The sequence below is a fragment of the Parus major genome, chromosome 6 (genome assembly GCF_001522545.3).
Source record: "Parus major isolate Abel chromosome 6, Parus_major1.1, whole genome shotgun sequence".
Lineage (NCBI taxonomy): Eukaryota > Metazoa > Chordata > Aves > Passeriformes > Paridae > Parus > Parus major.
The window spans coordinates 30,915,654-30,935,317 of NC_031775.1; the positions used below are offsets into that span (position 1 = coordinate 30,915,654).

Sequence of the window (19,664 nt, forward strand, 5' to 3'; positions counted from 1 at the left end):
GACTTCAGGAGAGATTCTGCACCAGGCAGCCCCTTCCCCATCCCTCCAGAGCTTGAGCCACACAGTGTGGAGCTTCTGACCCTCTCCTTGTGGTATCACTTCTCCCAGAGGATGAAAAACCCCAACACTGAGCAATGCTGAGCATCCAGGCTTTGCTTTCTCACTTTGGAAGATGTTGTGATGTGGAGGACAGCAGCCAGAGAAAACACAACTATTCCTCAAGCTGAGGGTTTTCCAGGAACATGGACTGAGCTGCTTTTGGGCATCCAAGTGATTAGAATTTTTGTCATCCTTGGATCACTCACCCATGTCAAAGCCATGGCCATCCAAATTATAAACATGCGCCTGGGCTCAGCATCCACAGGAGGGAAAGGGAAGCTCCTCCTGACCCTCAGGATCTCCTTGGCCAAACCCTTTCTTTTCAAACCAGCCAGCAAACTTTCCCCCTTGGACTGATGCAATGGAACAGCTGCCTCAGAACATCCTCTGAGGGCAACAAATGTCTGTCCAGCCAGAGCCTGTCACAGCCTCCTCCTTCCCTGTCCATCAGACCAGAGAACCACAGAATGCTCTGGACTGAAAGGGTCCCTAAAGCCCATCTCATTCCACCCCTTGCTATGGGCAGGAACACCTTCCACTGGACTGGGTTATCCCAAGCCCCCTCCAACCTTGCACACTTCCAGGGAAGTGAAGTGATGTTTGTCTGCTTGTACAGAGAGAATCAGGGGGCAGTTGTGCTATTCCACCCTGTGGCTAATAAAATATAACAATGCATGTACGTGGGTTTTACTGTTCATCCAGCTTATTATCTTATAAAATAAGCGCGGCATAATAAACGTTGTTGCTGTGATTTATGAAAAGACAAAAGCAATCTTCATGTTTTTTGCCTGATCTCACCCAAATATGTGACTCCTTCACCCTTTTTATCCTCTAAGCTCCTCTGGAGGAGGAAAAGATGATCTCTTCCTCCAATACCACTGCACTCCTTCAAACACCCTCTGCACTGCCAAGCACAGAACACCATAAAATATCATGTTCTTGTAAGGCGAAAATGCACACACAATGTTGGATCTCACCCATATGGTGAATTTCTCCCAGCAGTTTCCCTGCAGACAAGGGAATGCCTTGCACCACACAGGCTTTGCTGGCCCCAGCACTACAAAAAACCTTTAGGGCAAACACTCCCAGCACAGACGACTGTGGGATGAAGCACAGAAGGTGACCGCATGGAACTGAAACCATGGGAGAAATTTTAAGGCCAGCAGAAGGTGACAGCCCACCCTGGGAGGTGGCCAGGGCACCCCTGCTCCCACAGTGAGAGCCCTGGGGCCTTCACACCCCCCATTATCTCCATTCCACACTGAGCTGATGGTGTCACCGACTTTGTGACTGTAAATTATTGATGTGGGAAATGTCAAATCATAAAACTGCAGGAAATCTTATGAGGGTGGAAGGGAAATGTTGTCCTTTAGTGCAGCCTCCTGCTCAGTCTCTTGCTCATGTCCAGTCACTTGGTCCAGCAGGGAAAGGACCAAGAAGAAAAATCCTTCCTGATTTGTGCTTTCTATCTGTTATCTGGCTCTGCACAGCAGATCGAAGAGGGAGGTTGTGCTCTGTGTTTGCAACTGAAAATGAAACGTGATAACATCTCCAGAGTGGAAAATTACAGAGCTTAAGAGCAAGAAAAGCCTGTAGCAGTCAGAATTCGGCACCTGGGTGCCTTGGGGTGCTGCCTTCATCTCAGCATGGCAGGCCCAAGCCTCCTCTCCCCTGAACTCTAAAACGTGGGGTTTAACATATTCCTGCTCAAAACCCGTGCCACAAGGAAATGACGACATGGTGGACTTGGTGTGCAAGAGAAATGCATGAACTTGCTAAAGAGATCCATTTAGAAGGGAAGGGGTTATCCTGCCTGGACAGAAGGCTGTGTTTCCCCATAACCCCCACATTACTCTTCGTGCCACAGACCCCCCTGAGGGATGCTGAAGGCAAAGCAGAGAACAGCTGAGGCCCTTGCAGGGACGGCCCCGCCGCCTCTTACCTGGGTCATCTTGGCGAGGTCCAGCGAGGGCCGCTGCTCCTGCACCTCCTCCGGCCTCCTCCGCTTGATTCCAACCTTTTTGTCGTTGAGGACGCAGGGCTGGGAGCGGCTGCGGGAGAGGCCGGCGGCGCGGCGGCCCAGCTCGGGCGTGGAGGCCGGCGTGCTGCTGGCTGAGGGCGCGCCGTACTCCGAGCACGAGAAGCGGTCGTGCGAGCAGGACAGGGACCTCTGAATGTCCACCCTGTCACCCCCGTGCCCTCCAGCAGCCGATTTCCTGGGCTGGCCGCCCAGGCGGGCGGCGAGGGTGGGATGCTCGCCGCAGAGCGGGTTGGAGCGGGCGGGCAGGCTGAAGCTGGAGCTCCTCTGCATGGTGGCGAAGCCATTGGAGTAGCGCTGGACGCTGCCGCCGCTGTAGCAGCGCCTCTTCTCCACCGGCGTCCACACCTTGGAGCCCAGGGGTCTCCACGAGGTCCCACAGCCCGACATCTCATCCGAGAAGGACAGCGAGCGGCACTGGCGCTTGCTGGGAGGAGCTGAGGGGTGGCCATGGGGGTCGCTGAGGCTCAGGTCCTTGATCAGGTTGGTGACGGAGCAGGTGCCGGCCGTGTCCCTCGGCCACCGCGAGCCCTCCTCGCCCTTGTCCGACAGGCAGTCCCAGATGCCCGGCTGCTCGAGCTGGAGTGGACATTTCCTGCTGAGATCTCTCCATCTGTCATTTTCTGGTTCAGAAAGGAGAAAGGAAAAAAAAAAAAACAAAACAACAAACAACACACACGCACAGGCATTAGCGTTAATTAATTCTGCGACTCGCTTTCTACGTCCATAAACAAAAAGAGTAGCATATGGGACGTTTTCCAGTACAAATTAATTAACTCTTGGAATATGGTTTCCCGAACTGCCAGCAGAGAGGGTTGTGTGGTGTAGATGGAGAGAGAGACAAAGTGACAGTCCCAGCAGGAGCAAAACTGCTAGAAGAAGATAAAAACATGCCTCTGAATATTCCAGGTTGCACTAGCTAAGGGGAATTCAGCGGTGTAAAATGTTGTGGCTATTGGTTATCTCTGTGCTAAATCGTGTCTCAGAAGTGTGTGGTTTGTCCTGGGCTTCACAACTGACAATTGCCTGAATTTACAGCTGAATTTAAAAGACATGGAAGCCCAGAATCGCTGAGGGTGGAAAAGCCCTCCAGGATCATTGAGTCCAACCATTAACCCAGCACTGCCAAGGCCACCACTCACCCACGTCCCCAAGGGCCACATCCGCTCAGCTTTTAAATCCCTTCAGGGATGGGGTCTCCACCACTGCCCTAGGGCTGGACAGCTCTTTCAATGAAGAAATTTTCCATAAAATCCAATCTAAACCTCCCTTGGTGCACCTTGAGGCAGCTTCCTCTTGTTTTATTACTTTTTTACGTGGAAGGAGACCCCCACCTGGCTGCACCCTCCTGTCAGAGAGTTGTGGAGAATGAGAAGGTGCCCCCTGAGCCTCCTTTTCTCCAGGCTGAGCCCCCTCAGCTCTTATCAGACTTGTGCTCCAGACCCTTCCCCAGCTTCCCACCCATAGCCACATCAGAAGAGAGGATTATCTCATTCCTACACACATCCCACTGACAACAAAAGAAGAAAGCAAAGGGAAAAGAAACAAAAGAAGAAAGGCTGGGCTGCCCTGCAAAGGACGGGGCTCTCTGCAGATACACCTTCAACACTCAACAGGAAAACCATGGCAGGACAACCCCGCCGGCTGCTGCAGTGGAAAAAAGTCATCAGCCAACAGCCTCTCACCAGTGCCTGTTTTTGTCATTGGCTGCTGCAAGCAGAGCCCAGCCGTGCTGGAGAACGGGCACTGCTAAGTTTCACATGATTCTGTCTAAACCATGCAGTATTTTGGGGGGGCTTTTTGGGTATTTCCACTCAGGCAACTGAAGGATGAATTAAAAGCCGTGCCCAGCCTGCAGCTGCAGGTACCAGCCTGGTAGGGAAGATGCAATGGTGCAGAACACTTCTGACTAAGGTTTCAAGTCAGGAGGTCAGATTTGGGGCCCCTTGAACCGCTCTTGGCTGATTTTCCCATTTCTCCCTGCCTCCAGCTGCTGCCATAACAGCTCCAGCCACAAACAGCCCAGCTCTGCCCACAATAACCGCACGGCATTTCAACTGTTGCTCTCCTCATTTTAATAAACACAATGAAAAGTGAGAAATCCGTGCTAGACAACTTCATCTATGTTTAGATCTTTATTATTTTTCCTCTGTACTATGCTGCCAGCAGAGAGATTTCTTGGGTCAGGTCAGCAGACAAAAGAAACAGAAATAGAAACCGATTTTTTGTGGCAAGCTGCCACGATCCTCTGGCCGGAGACTGTACAAAAGGCCTTGGTGAGGAGGATACGGGACACCTTCCTCTTTCACCCCTGCTTCAGCACAAACAGCTATAAATCTTCCAAACCTGGCAAAGAAAATGGTAAAAGCACCACTATCCCCAGCCCCAGCTTGGGGTTATTTGCTTTTTCCCCTTGCACAATGTGAGCTGGCACAGCCTGGCCCCTCTGAGTCCTCAGCCATCACTGACCAGTCCCAAAATACCAGATAGCCCAGAAAATGGGTTTTCAGTGCAAATAGGAAGCAGGTTGCCCTGAAAAAAAATTGAAAATTGTGTAGTCTAATGGCTGAGGGTATAATTAAAGAACTCTGGAAATCCTTATTGAGGAAAAGCAGCTGGTTTTCTGCTCAGTTTTTAAAGACTGAGATTCCCATACTGCCCACGTTGATAACAATAATTGCACTGGAGCCATTAATTCTGCAGCAGTTAAACATGTATTAATTTTCTTAAACTACAAACCTCAGCCTGGTTTACCCTGAGGCAGCAATTTGTTCCAGGATAAAACCCACCACGAGAACCCCTTGGTCTGCAAGCAAGCTGCCAGGCTGGAAAAATCTCCTTTGCCTACTGGAAAACAAAGAGACAACCAGAGCATGCTGTAAGTGCAGCCTGAGGGGATCTTGTCCTGCTTAAACAGGTCCTTCTTGGCTGCTAGTGTCCCAGGATGAAATAGCAACTTACTTCTGGATTTGGACTTAAAACTGCAAAAAATAAACACTGACACCTTAACAAAACCCAGCTGTTCTCTCACAAAACCTTTGCCGCATCAAACAAACCCTCGTGGTGCTGGTGGACTGGAGCAACATCCCAAAACTGGGGAGATGGGTGTTGTCCTCCACCCTTGAGAGCTTTGAGAACCTTGAGAGAACAGGATCCACCCCCAGAGCATCACAGCCAGGTTTCCAAAGGCTGAGCTCCGGGTTTTGCGGGAGCAGCACACAGACACATCGGGCACTTTGCAGCTCAGTGATGGCCCCAGGCTTTTTAAATGACTGCTGTGCTCCTCTGGTGACACAGAGTAAATTTTAATGACCACTCATAACCACAGAGAAGGGTGTAAAACCAAAACGCTGACACAACTTTAACTACAGCGACACAAATGTGCTGCTATAATATTTTTACAGTTCCTTTTTATACATAATGCATGATCCTTCTGCTCAAGTTTCCCCTACGTTCTTTTCCCATGAAATAATTTACATTAATACATAATTTATTATGGCAACCTGTAAAGCAATTAAGGGTTTCAATCAATTTTTCTTATCCTTTTTGGCAGATAAATTCTGTTTGGAACCTAACCCAAACATTTGTCTGCGCACAGGTGCACATCCAATTCCCCTTTTTTTCCATGTTGTTCATGTTGAATTTTAGTCTCACAGTCCCTGTGCACAGGGGAAAAGGCAGCCTGCATTTTCCACTGCCCCCTATTTATGTTCAGGAGATAATTTCTAAGTGTGGAACACATTTAATGGCTGTAATTAGCTGATGGCAGTGCCAAGGAGCTTTCCTAGTGCAGAAATAAGATGAAAATACAATGGGCAGAGCTGTGCTTCAATGGGAAATGAAAACAACAGCACCAAAATCTACTCTGGAGATTAAACACACCTGTGGGCTCCTTGTGCCAACAGCCTGCATGGGGGAGGGATATCCCTGACCTGGACAGTGAAGTGTGCCCAGCTCTTCAACAGGATCCTCTGGAGAGGTGTCCCTGCTCCAGCCACATCTCACCACAATTCCCTGAGCAGTTTTTGTCTTTGCAGGGTGGCTGTGATTGAATGTGCACCAAGATGCTCTACACTGATGGCCTCTCCAAAAGAAACCCCTGAAACTGCAGAAAACTCTGGTTCAGAAAGAGGAGGGATGCAAGCCTGGCAGGTGCTTCCAGGATGCATTCAAGGGCCATCATCCTCATGAAGGAGTTCAAGGTTGGACTTCACCATCTTGGAGGTCTTTCCCAACCTTAATGATTCCATGAGCTGGCTTTTCTCCCGGTTCCTTGGCTTTCCTCTATCACCCAAGGATGGTGAAAAGCCACTTCCAAGAAAGAGCTGTGCAACAGTGAGCCCAAGGCTGCAACCCTGCCCTGGCATGCTTGGAACGATGGTGTTGCCAAATGTGGTGGAGGAGTGACGTGAGAGTGCCAAAGGACAGACAAGCTGACCTGTGTGCCCCATCCCTCATCCTGCTCTGCTGCAGCACTCTAGGAGGACAAACTTGAGAGAGCCCTCCAAGGGAAAATGGAAATGGTGGCTGTTTTAAAAAGAGCACTTCCCAGAGGATGAGTGCTGGATCTGTCCCCAGTGGGCTCAAAGCCATCCTCCTCCTCCTCCCTTTTACAATCAGGGCCGGGACTGGGATCCTGCATGCACAAGCACCTTGTCACAGCCTCAATAAAACCCTGCCTGCAGCTTCACTCGGAGATAATTTCTTGCTTGCACAGAAAACAGGAGGTCACGGCTGTCAGCACACTCCAACTGAGCTTCTCTTACTGGGTCAGGTTGGACGGGGTTTGGAGCAGCCTGGGGTAGTGGAAGGTGTCCCTGCCATGGCAGGAGGAGGAATGAGATGATCTTTAATGTCCCTTCCAATTCAAACCATTCTGGGATTCTATTAATTTTTTTACTTCCTATATTGGAATTTTTCTGTCTTTGGGTGGATAGCAAAAGACATGGGCAGGGACACCTTGCACTATCCCAGGTTGCTCCAAGACCCATCCAATCTGATCTTGAACATTTCCAGAGATAAGGCAGCTGCATCTGCTCTGTGCCAGTCGCTCCGCACCCTAATGCCACAATTATTTAATATGGTATCTTTTTCTAGCACAGTCACTGCTATTTTCATTAGGGACCTGCCATGGAGACTGCTGAGGAAGAAAAAGGGAAAAAAAGGAGGAAAAAACAAAAAAACCCAAAACTATCCATCAACAGGACAATTCTTACACTCCTGGGTGTTTCAAGGACCCATCAAGGAGAAGGGAAAGCAGAAGTTGTTGAATTTATAGTTTTAGGCATTTCACCTTTAATCTTCCTCCAGGCAAAGGGCTATATAAAGATCTTTAGTCAGAATCTTTTTAGTAATATTATCATTTCATTGGCATAGATATTTCTCACAAATCTAAAAACCAAAATATTATTTAGGTCACCCTGAGAATTGGACCTAACCATGCATCATCCAATACAGCAGGTCTTTCATAATATTTATTCAATATACTGAGTTTGGTCACAACCTATAATCCACTTTCAGATTCTTGCTGTGTTCAGTACCTTACAAGAAAAAACCCAGGGTTTGGATGATGCTCTCCCTGGCAGAGGCTGGGTTTCCCTCTTCCCTGCTGCCCCACAGTCCAGAGATACGCTGCCTCCCTGCCAAAAGCTGCCCTTGCCCCAAAGGCACCAGAAAGACTTTTCTAAGGTCCTCTTTTGTCTAAAACCAGCAAAAAATCAGCCAACTTCCCTCCAAAGCTCCAACATAGATAGGACTGTGAGTCTTTTCCTCATGTTGTCTGTGTTACCAGTCCAAACCTCACTGTGTTTATTTATCTCAGTGCTTTCCACCAACAGCAACTTGGCCCTTTGACCTGAAATATTCCCCAGGTTTTGCATTTCAATAGTAACTTATTTAAATAAGTCAAGCAAGTTTTCATACTGGATTAGCCTGTGATTGTGGCCTGCTTTTGGGGACATCAAGAGCACTCAGGGAGGAGAACTCAAATGAAACCCAAGCCAAGGAATGCCCCCACACAAGAGAAGGATGGGCTCCTCTTGACTGGGCATGGCAGAGACAACTATAGGGCAAGCTGAGGTCAAGGAGGTGGCATTCAGTTCCCTCAGAAGGAGAATAATTTGGCAGCCATGAAGACCAGCACAGCAGAGCTACAAAAAAGCAGGAGGCTCTGTAAAAGCTCTTAAAGACAAGCTGCTTCTCAATTAGGCAAGAGACTCTGCGTATCTGCTGAAGAGCCTGCCAGTGCCACAGTGCAAGACAAAACCATCTGATTTGGGTTCTTTGTCCCTCACTCATGTTTGAAAGGCAGGAGAGAGGGAACAGGCTGTCTCTATCCCTTCTTGACTTTGAAGCTTGTGATTTTCATCTGAAAAAAAAAACACCAATGCTCTCCATCTCCCCACACTCCCAATGGCTGGAGCTATCCGAGAGCTTGGGAGACATCTCCTGTCAGTGCATGTGCCCGGCTCTCATTAACGCTAATGAGAGTTGTGTCCACGAAGAAAAGGGGCAGCCTCTTTGTCTGTGAAGGATTGGCTTTCACAGCAAGGAGCTTGGCTCAAACCTGACCTACAATTTTAATTGGGTTTTGAGGCCTCTCCCAGTGATTGGCTCCCCGCTACGAGCGCCAAAGAGCACAACACAGCAGCACATCCTCTGGCACTATCAGTTTTTCAGGATCACCAGCCAAGGCACCAATCCTCCATCCATTTTGGTAGCTGTTCAGCATAAAAATTGATAGCAAGCTCTGACATAAAAGGTATCAAACATAGTTATACAATGGTTACTGTCAACGGCAAAAATGAAACATTTTCCTTATTGTTTGAGGTCTGTCCAACCACTTTGTGCCAGGTGGTAGAACATCTTAGTGATAATGCTGCTATTTATTGCTTGCATCATATATTGTATATCATATATTGTATATCACATATTGTATATCATGTATTGTATATCATGTATTGTATATCACGTATTGTATATCACGTATTGTATATCACGTATTGTATATCACGTATTGTATACCATGCATTGTATACCATTGCTTTCAAGCAGTCAAGAACCGCAGTTTTGGGCTGCTTTTGGAGGCATCCAAAAGTCAGGATGTCTTCCTGCCCATCACTGCGAGGAAGCAGGAGGAGAAGTGGAGGAAACATGGAGAGAAGTTTCTGTTACTTACCCATCACGCCACAAGAGAAGAGGGTAGGTCCTTGACTCATCTTTGGAGTGTGCTGCAAACAACCAGAAAAACTATTCACTTCTCGTAGACTCCACCTGGGCACCAGACACCACCCTGCCTCCAGCCTGGGCAAAGCTTTCCACAGCCCTGTTCCGGCAGGGACCAGGGGACACACCCATTTACCTTTCCTCAAGGAAATCAGCTGTAATGAAATGCTGTGCAGAGTCCTTGTCAAGGCCTGAGGTGGCAGATCAAGGGTGCTGCAGCCAGCCCTTACCTCAGGGAAGAGCTGCAGCAAGGTCCCCATCCCCAAGACCCAAAACTCTGGAGAAACTAAAATGGGAGCTGCAGTTCAGTGGCAATACTGGATTGGGCAAGAAAGGAGCAAAAGTGGTATCTTGAACCTCATCCAAGCCCATCAAGGCCTCCCCATCTAGGTACAAAGCAGCTATTTAGCTTTTTTGAGCATATAATGTGTTTCTAAGGCAAGGCATCCTCACCTCAGCACTTTTGGGGAGTCTGTGCTCAGATCGTGCTGATTTGCACTAAAAATAGGGGGAAATGCCACTGTATGGGTACAAAATAATCCTGGCTGCTTTTCACACTCTTTTTTCACCAAGAATTTTCCTTTTGACTGTGTAAGAGACACCACCAGACTTCTAAAAATGTGCATGGATGGGTTCACATATAATAAATCAATATGTTATCCACAGCTGCATGCCATTTCAACTATGCCTGCAAAAACACACTTTCATACTAATTGTTCCTTTATTATCCCTAAAAATATCCATATTCTGGCTTCTGAAATGTCTATCCTGGCAACACCACCCCATCTGACTGAGGCTTTACATCATCTGAGGGAAGCACCAGCATGGCCCCCACGTTCATCTGCACTGCCATAATTGTGTTTAATCTGGCATTAGACCACTGCACTCACACCTTCCCTCCTGATTCATGTTTTACATGTTCTCTGCTCACATAACTATGGAATCTCAGAATGGTTTGGGTTGGAAAGGACCTTAAAGCCATCCAGTTCCACCTGGGCAGGGACTCCTTACATGTGTCCCAGGTGGCTCCAAGCCCCATCCAGCCTTGGACTGTTCCAAGTGGCCTTGGACACTTCCAGGGATGGGGCAAACACAGCTTCTCTGTGCTAGCACCTCCAGTGCATAATGAGGATAATAATAGTAATAATAATAACAATAATGTACCAAATGATGGCACCTGAACAACCCACATACTGAATGCTGGAAATACTGAGCAGAGAGGGATAGGGAGGCATAAATCACCTACAGGGTGTAGATGTGGAGAAGGTGAATAAGGGTCAGTCACCTTTGGAGCATGTGCCTCTTTTCTATGCAAAGTAAGGATATGTCCATCTGTCAAGCCCCACCTTATGATCCATCAGCAGAATTAATCAGGAGGCAGAGAGGACAGGCAGCTGTCTCCAAGGAGCAGCCAAAGTGGAGCAAAGATGGAAGTGGGACAAGCCCCAGAAAATGCAGGGGTTGTGCCAGTGCACATCTGTGTGTCAGCCCCAGACACCAGACACTGGCTGCAAAGGCAGGAGGGAGAGGAATCTGACACCTGTCCCATATAGAATATAATTACCATTTTGTAGGAATTTTGTCTGTATACCAAACTGAGAGCTGAACCAAACAAGCCCCACTGGCTGCTGGCAGGTGATACTGCCCCAGTGCTCAGACATTTATTTCCTTTGAGTTTCACTTTTTGGCCTTCCCCATGAAGTCAACAGAAAAACTCTTGCTTTCTTTAGTGGATCAGCCTTCTTGTGATTGTCTGCCCCAATTTAACAGTCCAGGCAACCCAGCAATTCACCTTGTGTACCCAGGGCTCTCCCTGCTCTCCTGACCCAGTCCCAGAGCTGCGGGAAGCGCTCAGCAAACACACGAGGGCAAAGTTTTGTGTTACAGCTCTGCACCTCTACCACTTGCCATCAGACACCTCGAGCACCCAGCCCTTCTCTTGGGAGTAGAAGGAATTACTCTCATCTGCCTCTCTGCAACCAGTTCCCCTTCACCTGCCCCACACACTTCCCAAGGCACAGCTGCCATTGGATGTTCAGGCATCCCCCTTCCCACCCTGAGCAGCAGCTGTGGGTGATGCTGCCTTCCCAACAGGAGCCAACACTACAGCAAGGGTATTTTTTTAATGGATCAATAGCCTTCCCAAATTTCACCCTTTTAAGGCAGGATTTTCCACTGCCTCTGGCTTGCTCACCTTCTCCTCTGCCTTTCACTGCCAGGGCAGCCTGCCTTCACCCCGGCACACTGTGCTCTCTGCCTGGGGAGCCCAGCTGGACAGTTTGTCACCCTCAGCAAACTCAGGCATTTATATTTCTTTTATGTTCAGAATGCCCATTTATGGCTCATCCTGCCAGATGCTTCCTGCTGTGTTCCTGCATTCCCTTATCTGAGACTCTCAGAGCACCCTGCCTTTTGGTCCAGTTCCTTCTCAGACCGTGCCCATCTCTCCAGGAGAACAGAGGGACAAATGTCCACAACCAGCCTTGCTCTGATGGCTCTCTGTCACCCTGCACCTCCTCCTCATTTGCTCTGAGCCTGCCTCCAGCTGTGTTGCCCTTATTTCCCCCTACCATAGGTACACTCAGCCCTCACAGCATCTTTTAGTTTGTTTGCCGCCCCTCATTTGTTTTTTTGGTGTTGCCTGCTCATTCAGCATGGTGGATTTGCACCTCCCCAGGCTCCCAGAGAGTTTAAGTACCACAGCACTGCCCTTCACCATCTCCCACTTAATCCTGCTTCCCACTTGCTCATCCTCCTATTAATGATGAGCATCTGTTCACTGGCAGTGGAGCAACTTCTCACCTGTGTTATTCACAGCATTGATTTGATTTTTTTGGTATATTTTTTTGGTCTATGCCATTGGGTGCTTACTGAAATCCACATATGCAAAAGACACAGCACTCCAATCATTGACAAATCACCTGCTCCATGGATATTATTGCAACTTTGTAGAAATCAGTGCTACAAACCATCTAAAGATCCATCCCTGCAGGACTAAAAAACCTTATTAAAAAGCTACAGCAAAGTTCTGTAAAAGTTTTTGACCAAAGACAGTAAAACAGTTTTGAACAGAGATTTCACAAAGCTTACCAGCTCAGTCCTGCATGTTACGGAGTCAGCACCTTTGTTTTCCCGAGTTTTGGTTAAGATCATCACCATGGTAATGCAGTCCTGCCTCGGAGTCCATCAGGGTCCAGGCAAAGGGTGCTGGCAGCTGGGGGCTGGCAAAGCTCCTCTTTCAGTCCATGTTCCCCCAGGAGAGGCTGGGCCCTGCCGGCTCCTCAGGGGATGTGCAGGGACAGCCTCGGGGTGTGGAAAGCTCCCTGCACAGAGAGAGAGAGGAACAGCTTTAGGGGACATCCCTGGAGGGTGGATGCACTGGGCAAGGGGCAAGGGCTGCCCAAAAAACACCCTGATGGTGGTTGCTTGAGGGGTGTGTTTATTTTAGGATCTTAAACACTGCTGGTGTCCCTCTGCTCCCCGTCAGCACAGAGGTGTTTCACAGGATGGGGCACTCACAGGAGCTGTTGGAAGCACACAGGGTACACAGGGTGATCCACAGGGACACAAGTATTTCAGTCAAATTAATAAAGTTTCCTCTGAATTCTCCCTTTGAAAAGGGGACTCGCATCCCCTATACTGAAGATACAAAAGACATTGAAAGAACAGCTCATGAAAGCTCCAGGGTTGATCTCACAGCAACCCTTTGCCCCCAGACCAGCTGGGAGCAGATGTCCAGCAGAAAAAGCCTCTCCAGCATCATTATGGCTGTGAAATCCCCTGGATGCACCTATCCCACCCCAGTCACTCTGTGATCCCCAATCTGTGAAGAGCCCTTTAGGGAAAAACACAAGGCAAAGAGTTGCCTGCAAGGAAGGAGAGACAGCTCCTTGCCTTACTCCTTACTGTGCCTCTTGATCTTACTTATTTCTTAGGTAGTTTTGGGTAAGAAAAGCTAAGGCGGGACAACGAGGAGGCTCTTGAAACAAAAACTGCAAGCCAGCTCATACAGCACTGCCCAGCCCTGACCATGAGCCCTGCCTCACCTCCTGGCATCCTCCAGACTTATTCCCTTGGAAAGCAGACAGATTGCAGCTCAAATCTGATTACCAAAATCAGCGTTTTCCCCAAATCACTCCCCTAATCCTGTTTCGCTATTTTGCTGCTTTGCAGCTAATGCAAACGACCAAACCCACCATTTGCACAGTCCAAAGAGCATAAAACACTGATCTTGTAGCATCCAGTCAAAGCCAATTGTGATATTTAGGGATAATAGATGAAAATATTCCACTAAGTATTAACCCTTATTCTGAACTGGTAAGGCTGCTCTACCCAGCTCCTAAATCATCCTGTCCATGTTTACTTGGATTAGAGCTTGCAGTGGTGTTAAGAGTAGCTCATTTAAAGGCCAGCTGGCTGGTAAAGAAAAATCACCTTCTATTATTTTATGAGGACAAAGTTCATCCAGAGTGCAAAGCCAAGATTGGGAATCAATACATTTTCTGAAGATTTACTGTTCCCAAGGGTGCCTGGTACAGTCTCCAGCTTTTTGTGGGATATCAGTGTACTCATAACTTACAGTTTACTGGTAATTTCATCATAAACCTCTGGGAAACCTAGTGACCAAATGAAATCTGTCAAATAGAAAAATAAACATTTCAGAGTGTCAAAATGACATGTAATTTGTTTGCAGGGTTAGATGGGATACTGGGAAGGAATTCTTGGCTGTGAGGGTGGGCAGGCCCTGGCACAGGATCCCAGAGCAGCTGGGGCTGCCCCTGGATCCCTGGCAGTGCCCAAGGCCAGGCTGGACATTGGGGCTGGAGCAGCTGGGACAGGGGAAGGTGTCCATGGCAGGGGGTGGAACCATTCTGTGATTCTGGGATTTTTATCTATTCCAATCTTAGCTGTCTCTGATCCTGACAGAGACAGGAGTGCTTGCTGCAGTGACAAACCGTCTGTGCTGGGAGGACACTGTGGCACTGTCAGCACCAGGATCAAACGAGGGCTCAGAGCAGCATGGAAGCAGCTGATCACTTTGGCCAGGTATGATTCCTGCAGGAATAATCACCCTTCCCTGAGGTGATGGTTAATGCTGCAGCAGCAGACTCTGATGCACACCCAGGCAGGAGCAGCAGCAAGTACAGGCAGAGGCTCCCTGCCCTGGCACACCATCACACCTCCCTGCTGCTCTGCATCCCCTGCAATTAACACAACCCTAATGACAGGCAACACAGCAAACTGCTGGCAGCCACCACCACCCCCCAACGCCAGGGCCGAGGCGCACTTGCAGGTATCAGCAATTTTAACCACTGCTTGGCTGGGTTTTGGAACCATCCCCATGGAGAAACTGCAATAAAACAGGGAAACTTTCCAGTGAAACGTGATCTCTGGCTCCCCATCCTGCCTCCCAGGGCTCCTGACGCACGGTCCTGCCCTGTCACATCCTCTCCATGCAAACAAGTGCCATGGGACACAAACTGCAGAGCCAGGATGGACCCTATTGATGCTGAGGAGGAAACCACTGTGTATTTATAGACTGGATGCTTTCACACACACACACATGCTAATAAAAAGATACTCTGCAGGGACCATTAATTACTTTGAGAAATATATTTCCTCATTTGCAATCAGATAAAGGAACTCTCTTCATCATGATGTCACAGTTAAGTTTAGACTCGAGCCACGGCCACTGGAATCTCCTGAGCTATAAAGCCCCTAAGAAACTCAAGTGCACAGAAATCCCCAAATTTTAGAAAACCCTGCTTTCTACACGGCTCAAAACACAGACCAAGCAGAAGCCTCAAGTGATCTTTGCAGTGGCAGAGGTGGGAAGAGGTTTCTCTCAGAGCTGTTTTCCAGACAGCATCACAGCTATGGAGTCTTGGGCTTGGAAAAAAGTGAAGCTAAATGATCCAACTCTCATCCACAGGCTTGAAAGGAAAACTCTGGGGAACAAACATGCTCCTTACAAGGCACAAGCACAGCCTTAGAGCTGCTCATGGGGGATAAACAGCCCTTCCCTGCAGGGAGGTCTCACACATGACTGGTGTTATCACAGCTCCAAGCACCACTCACAGCCATGCCCTGCTCACCTCCTACACTGAACTGCAAGGAAAAGACCTCCAGAATCAGCAAACTGTCTGCCAGATGCTCTGCCATGGCTGGACTGAGCATGAACAATGTCCAGTATCACATCCCCATGCAAATTATGAAAAACTTCCTCATGACCAAGCCTGGAGTCCCCATCCCTGGAGGGATTTAAGAGCCCTGTTGATGTGGCACTTGGGGACATGGGTTAGTGGTGGCCTTGCCCATGCTGGGGAAACAGTTGGGCTCCATGATCTTAGAGGTGTTTTCCAATCTTACCAACCCCAGATTCCGTGGTCTGACCCCTAGAAATACTCCTCGTGAAGACGACTGATGACCAGCATCACACAGATTTCCATTGCTGTGGGATCACCACCCTCTGCACAGAAAACATTCAACCCCTGTCCAGCTCAATAATCCATCTCCAGACACACACACTGACATAAAACCTATTTACAGTGGAAAGGGCACACGGGAACCAGGAGCTGGAGCTCTGTTTTGCATACTGATGCACCTTGCAAGCAGAACAGTGTGAATCCTCTCAGAATATAAATCACCTGCCCCTGCTGAATTTTTAATGCTGATCAAAGTGAAGAAGCCATGACCCAAGCAGGACCCCATTCCTTATCCCTGCCCCTATTCCCTGTGCTAGGCTTGAAGAAAATGGCTGAGCAAGGAGCCACTGCGATTTCTGGAGTTTATTTAATGCAGGTTAGACCCACATGTCTGAAGAACCAAACCTAACCCCTCTGGGCCAAACTCTGAGCATGATTCTAGGGCTGCACCACCATCCCACCTTCACCAGTGAAACTGAAATGCCCTCCTCTATGCACATCTTGATTTCTCTGTGCAGTCAGACCTGTGTGGGGACCAGGCACAGCACAGCTGGTCATCCCCTCCCAAACCCTACAGAGGGGCTACAAAGAATTTGAGGAAATAGCCAAAACTGGTGACTGTGATTGAAAATTGTGGGGGCTAAGGCTTTCTGCAAGCATACACGGCAATATTCACCCAAAATAAAAATCATGCCTCTCTCCCCGTTCTTCCACTTCTAAGAAGTGATTTGGGGCTACACTGAATCTCCCCATTGCACAGCCTGTCTCCTTCTCAGGGCTTTGGACAATGCCAAGGAGTACATCTTCAATTTCTTGATTTATTGTGTTATGAATTTGGAAAAAAATCCATGAAGTCTATCATTTGCATGTAGCTAAGCCTGGGTTTATTTCCTCACTCAGGCAATAATTTGTCTTCTGCAACAGGGCTGAGTAGGCTCAGCCCTGGGCAGTTTGTTCCCCTTGCTTGAGTACTAGTCTATGTCATTAGAGAATATTGAGCTCATTTATGGGGTAAAACCCTCCAATAAACGTGAAAGTTGTCATTCAGAGCCCGAAAAGAAATCTTTACAATCTGAAAATGCCCCATGGACTAGTCCTGAGCAAACAAGACCATGAGTCAGCACAAGTGACTTTCAAAGGATGAAATTTCCACCGAGGCAGCTGCTTCAGGATTGTCCCCTGGGACCCTGTCAAGAGCAAAGAGCTGCCCCAGGATGCCCAGCCTTGGGAGGAGAAAGGCTGCAGCCCTGCTCATCTCACCCTGAGCCTGCAGTCATTTCCTCCTGCTCCACAGGGTCTTTCCCAACTGCTGGAAGGGCAAACACCATCCAGGACACCATGGCTCTCACAGTGTTCCACCCCTGCCCAACTCCTGCCTGGCAAAAACCTGTGCTGCCCCAAGCTCCAGGTACTCAGAGACTACCAGCCAAAGAAATGGAATAAGGAAATGTCTTCCTCTGGCTCCTTCTTGCATCCAGACTAGACTTTTCCAGGGCTAACAAGACAAAGACACACTTTCAGCACTAATTAGTAAGTAAAGGACTTTCCTGCCCGTAGCATAGCAGAGGGGGAAGCAGTGTGTGAGCATGGCTCCATGGGTCTGCACAGCTTCAAGAACCATAATCACCTCATTCTGACCAACAGCTTCACACAGGAACACAGGTTCTCACCAACACAGCCCAGAACTCATCTCCAGATGCCAGATGCCAGAGCAGGACAGCCTGGATGGAGCCAACATCTACAGCCACACTCATCAATCCGTAGCTGATGTCTCCCATGGCAGCAGCCATCCCACAGGGCCACTTTAGGAACCAAAAATGCCACGTGCAGCCACCATGGATGGCCACATGCAACCTGAGATTAACCCTCACTACCAGGAACAACAGACACACCAGGGTCCTGCCCACAGCCATAAATGAATTACCAAGCAAATAAAACTCTGTTATTTCAACCCAACCCCTGCTCCACGTGCCTGGGTACTGCCTCAGCCTGACACCAAAGTCACACAAGGCAGAGGCTCCCCTGCACTCCAAGCCCCAAACCACACATCCAAACACCCCCAATCTCTAGGGAGAGCCTGAACTCCAAGCTCATACCCAGATTTACACGCTTGGGTTGAACCTCAACTGCAGGCAAGCTCTCACAAAAAAAAAGGAAGAGGAATTAAGGAAAATTACACATCATCTCCTTGAGTAAAAGGTTTATTGCCCCCGTGCTCTTAGGGAATAGGAGTGGCAGGGGAATGAGTCCCGTACACACCAGCAGCGGAAGGACTGAAAGGACAGGGCAGGGGCAGAGGTGCTTTGTCTCAACATCTTTAGCTCGAAGGAAATGGTGCTGGCAGTGACTTTGCCTTTTCCTCCCTGGCAACTGAAAAGGAAAAGAAGAAAGCAATATTAGTCATTGCAAAACAGCGACCAGCAAGAGAGAGGTGCAAGCCATGGGAGGTGGCAGGACAAGGGGGAATGGCTTCAAACTGAAAGAGAGTAGGTTTGGATTAGATATTAGGAAAAAATTCTTCCCTGAGAGGGTGGTGAGGCCCTGGCACAGGTTACCCAGAGAAGTTGTGTCTGCCCCATCCCTGGAAATGTGGGCCATGCAGACAGAGCCTACAGCTCTGTGACCACAGAAATTACACATTTTCTTTGAGCAAACCTGTAATCGTTACCTATGCCCCTCATTAGGGGACTGCTGCTACCTTTGAGTATTTCCATGGAAGTACTGGACCGAGGGCTGTCTCTGGAGAAGAGCAGCTGAAGCAGCAGCAGCAGTCCAGCCTGCTGGCCCAACAAACCATCTCACCTTTCTGTGGGCTTCCCCCGCAGCCCCAGTTGTGAGATTTATTACAAGAATTTGCAGTGGTCTGTGAGACACTGTGAGTGTTGGCCACACTCCCAAAATCTGAGGAATTGCTGAATTGAGAATTGCTTTGGCTGCTTAATCTCAATGACCAGGGATGCTGAACAAGGCAGCAGGGTCTGGGTTTACTTTTAATTACCGCTCAGAGCATGCTGCTCTAGTAAACAGACACAAAAAAACAATTCTTGTTTCTTCCTTATATTCTTTTCCCATATACAGCTTGGGATGTCTGAGCTGAAGACAGTAAACAGCCCCACCACACTGCCTTTACTGACTCACTTCTCAAGCATAAACAACTTCAAATAGCACATGAACCCCTCGGAATACCTGTCTCTGTGAAACAACCTCCACCTGCTTACAGACACAAAATAATGCTCTAGGGTTACAAACACTGAATGGTTTGGTTGGAAGGGATCTTAAATCTCATCTCATTCCAAACCCCTGCCAGAGGCAGGGACACCTTCCATGTGTCCAGGCTGCTCCAAACCCCATCCAACCTTGCCTTGGGCACTTCCAGGGATGGGGCAGCCACAACTTCTCTGAGTAACCTGTGCCAGGGCTCCCCACCCTCAGTCAGGGGGATTCTCAGCCAGCTCAGGCTTCCTTGCTGGCTCCAGAGCTCTCAGGGTCCCTGTGAGAAGCAAATCCTGGAGATGTAAAGCAAGCTCAGCACTGCAGCACCAACTGTAACAGTGCTGCTCATCAGTGACCACTACAAATCCACCCAGATGAAGAAGGAGCAGGATCTGGGACGTCTCACCGTGTAATTGGGAAACACTTGCCAAGACCCACAACACCATCATCGCTGTCAGAGCTGATTTGGATGCTGCTTGTAAGTCAGATTTCTCCCTTCTGCAAGGCTGAGATGGAGAACAGGCAGAGGCTGACAGCCCTTATGGACATGCCTGGATTTAAAACAGGAAAATCCTGGATGTATGGATCAACTACCAGACTTCACATTATCTTCTACCACCTCCCCTTCATGGATAAATACTTTAAGACTGCAGAACCCTCACGTG

The 19,664-nt window shown here is 48.6% G+C and overlaps 1 protein-coding gene across 5 annotated transcripts in view; it reads right to left on the reverse strand.

Moving 5' to 3' along the window:
- The window catches only part of FAM53B (family with sequence similarity 53 member B), a 44,435-nt gene that overhangs the window by 15,147 nt on the left and 9,624 nt on the right, over window positions 1-19,664 (reverse strand). For 2 of the 5 annotated variants that reach the window (XM_015633557.2, XM_015633556.3), the window contains exons 2-5: window positions 18,046-18,156; window positions 12,452-12,684; window positions 9,315-9,366; window positions 2,042-2,760 (exon numbers count right to left, since the gene is read on the reverse strand). In XM_015633557.2, the coding sequence (XP_015489043.1) occupies window positions 2,042-2,760; window positions 9,315-9,366; window positions 12,452-12,520 (840 nt within the window). In that variant the 5' untranslated portion in view covers window positions 12,521-12,684; window positions 18,046-18,156. Of the gene's footprint in view, window positions 1-2,041; window positions 2,761-9,314; window positions 9,367-11,555; window positions 11,639-12,451; window positions 12,685-18,045; window positions 18,157-19,405; window positions 19,551-19,664 lie in introns of those variants that run through there. The other 3 variants (XM_015633555.2, XM_015633558.2, XM_033515620.1) reach the window with 3 other exon arrangements.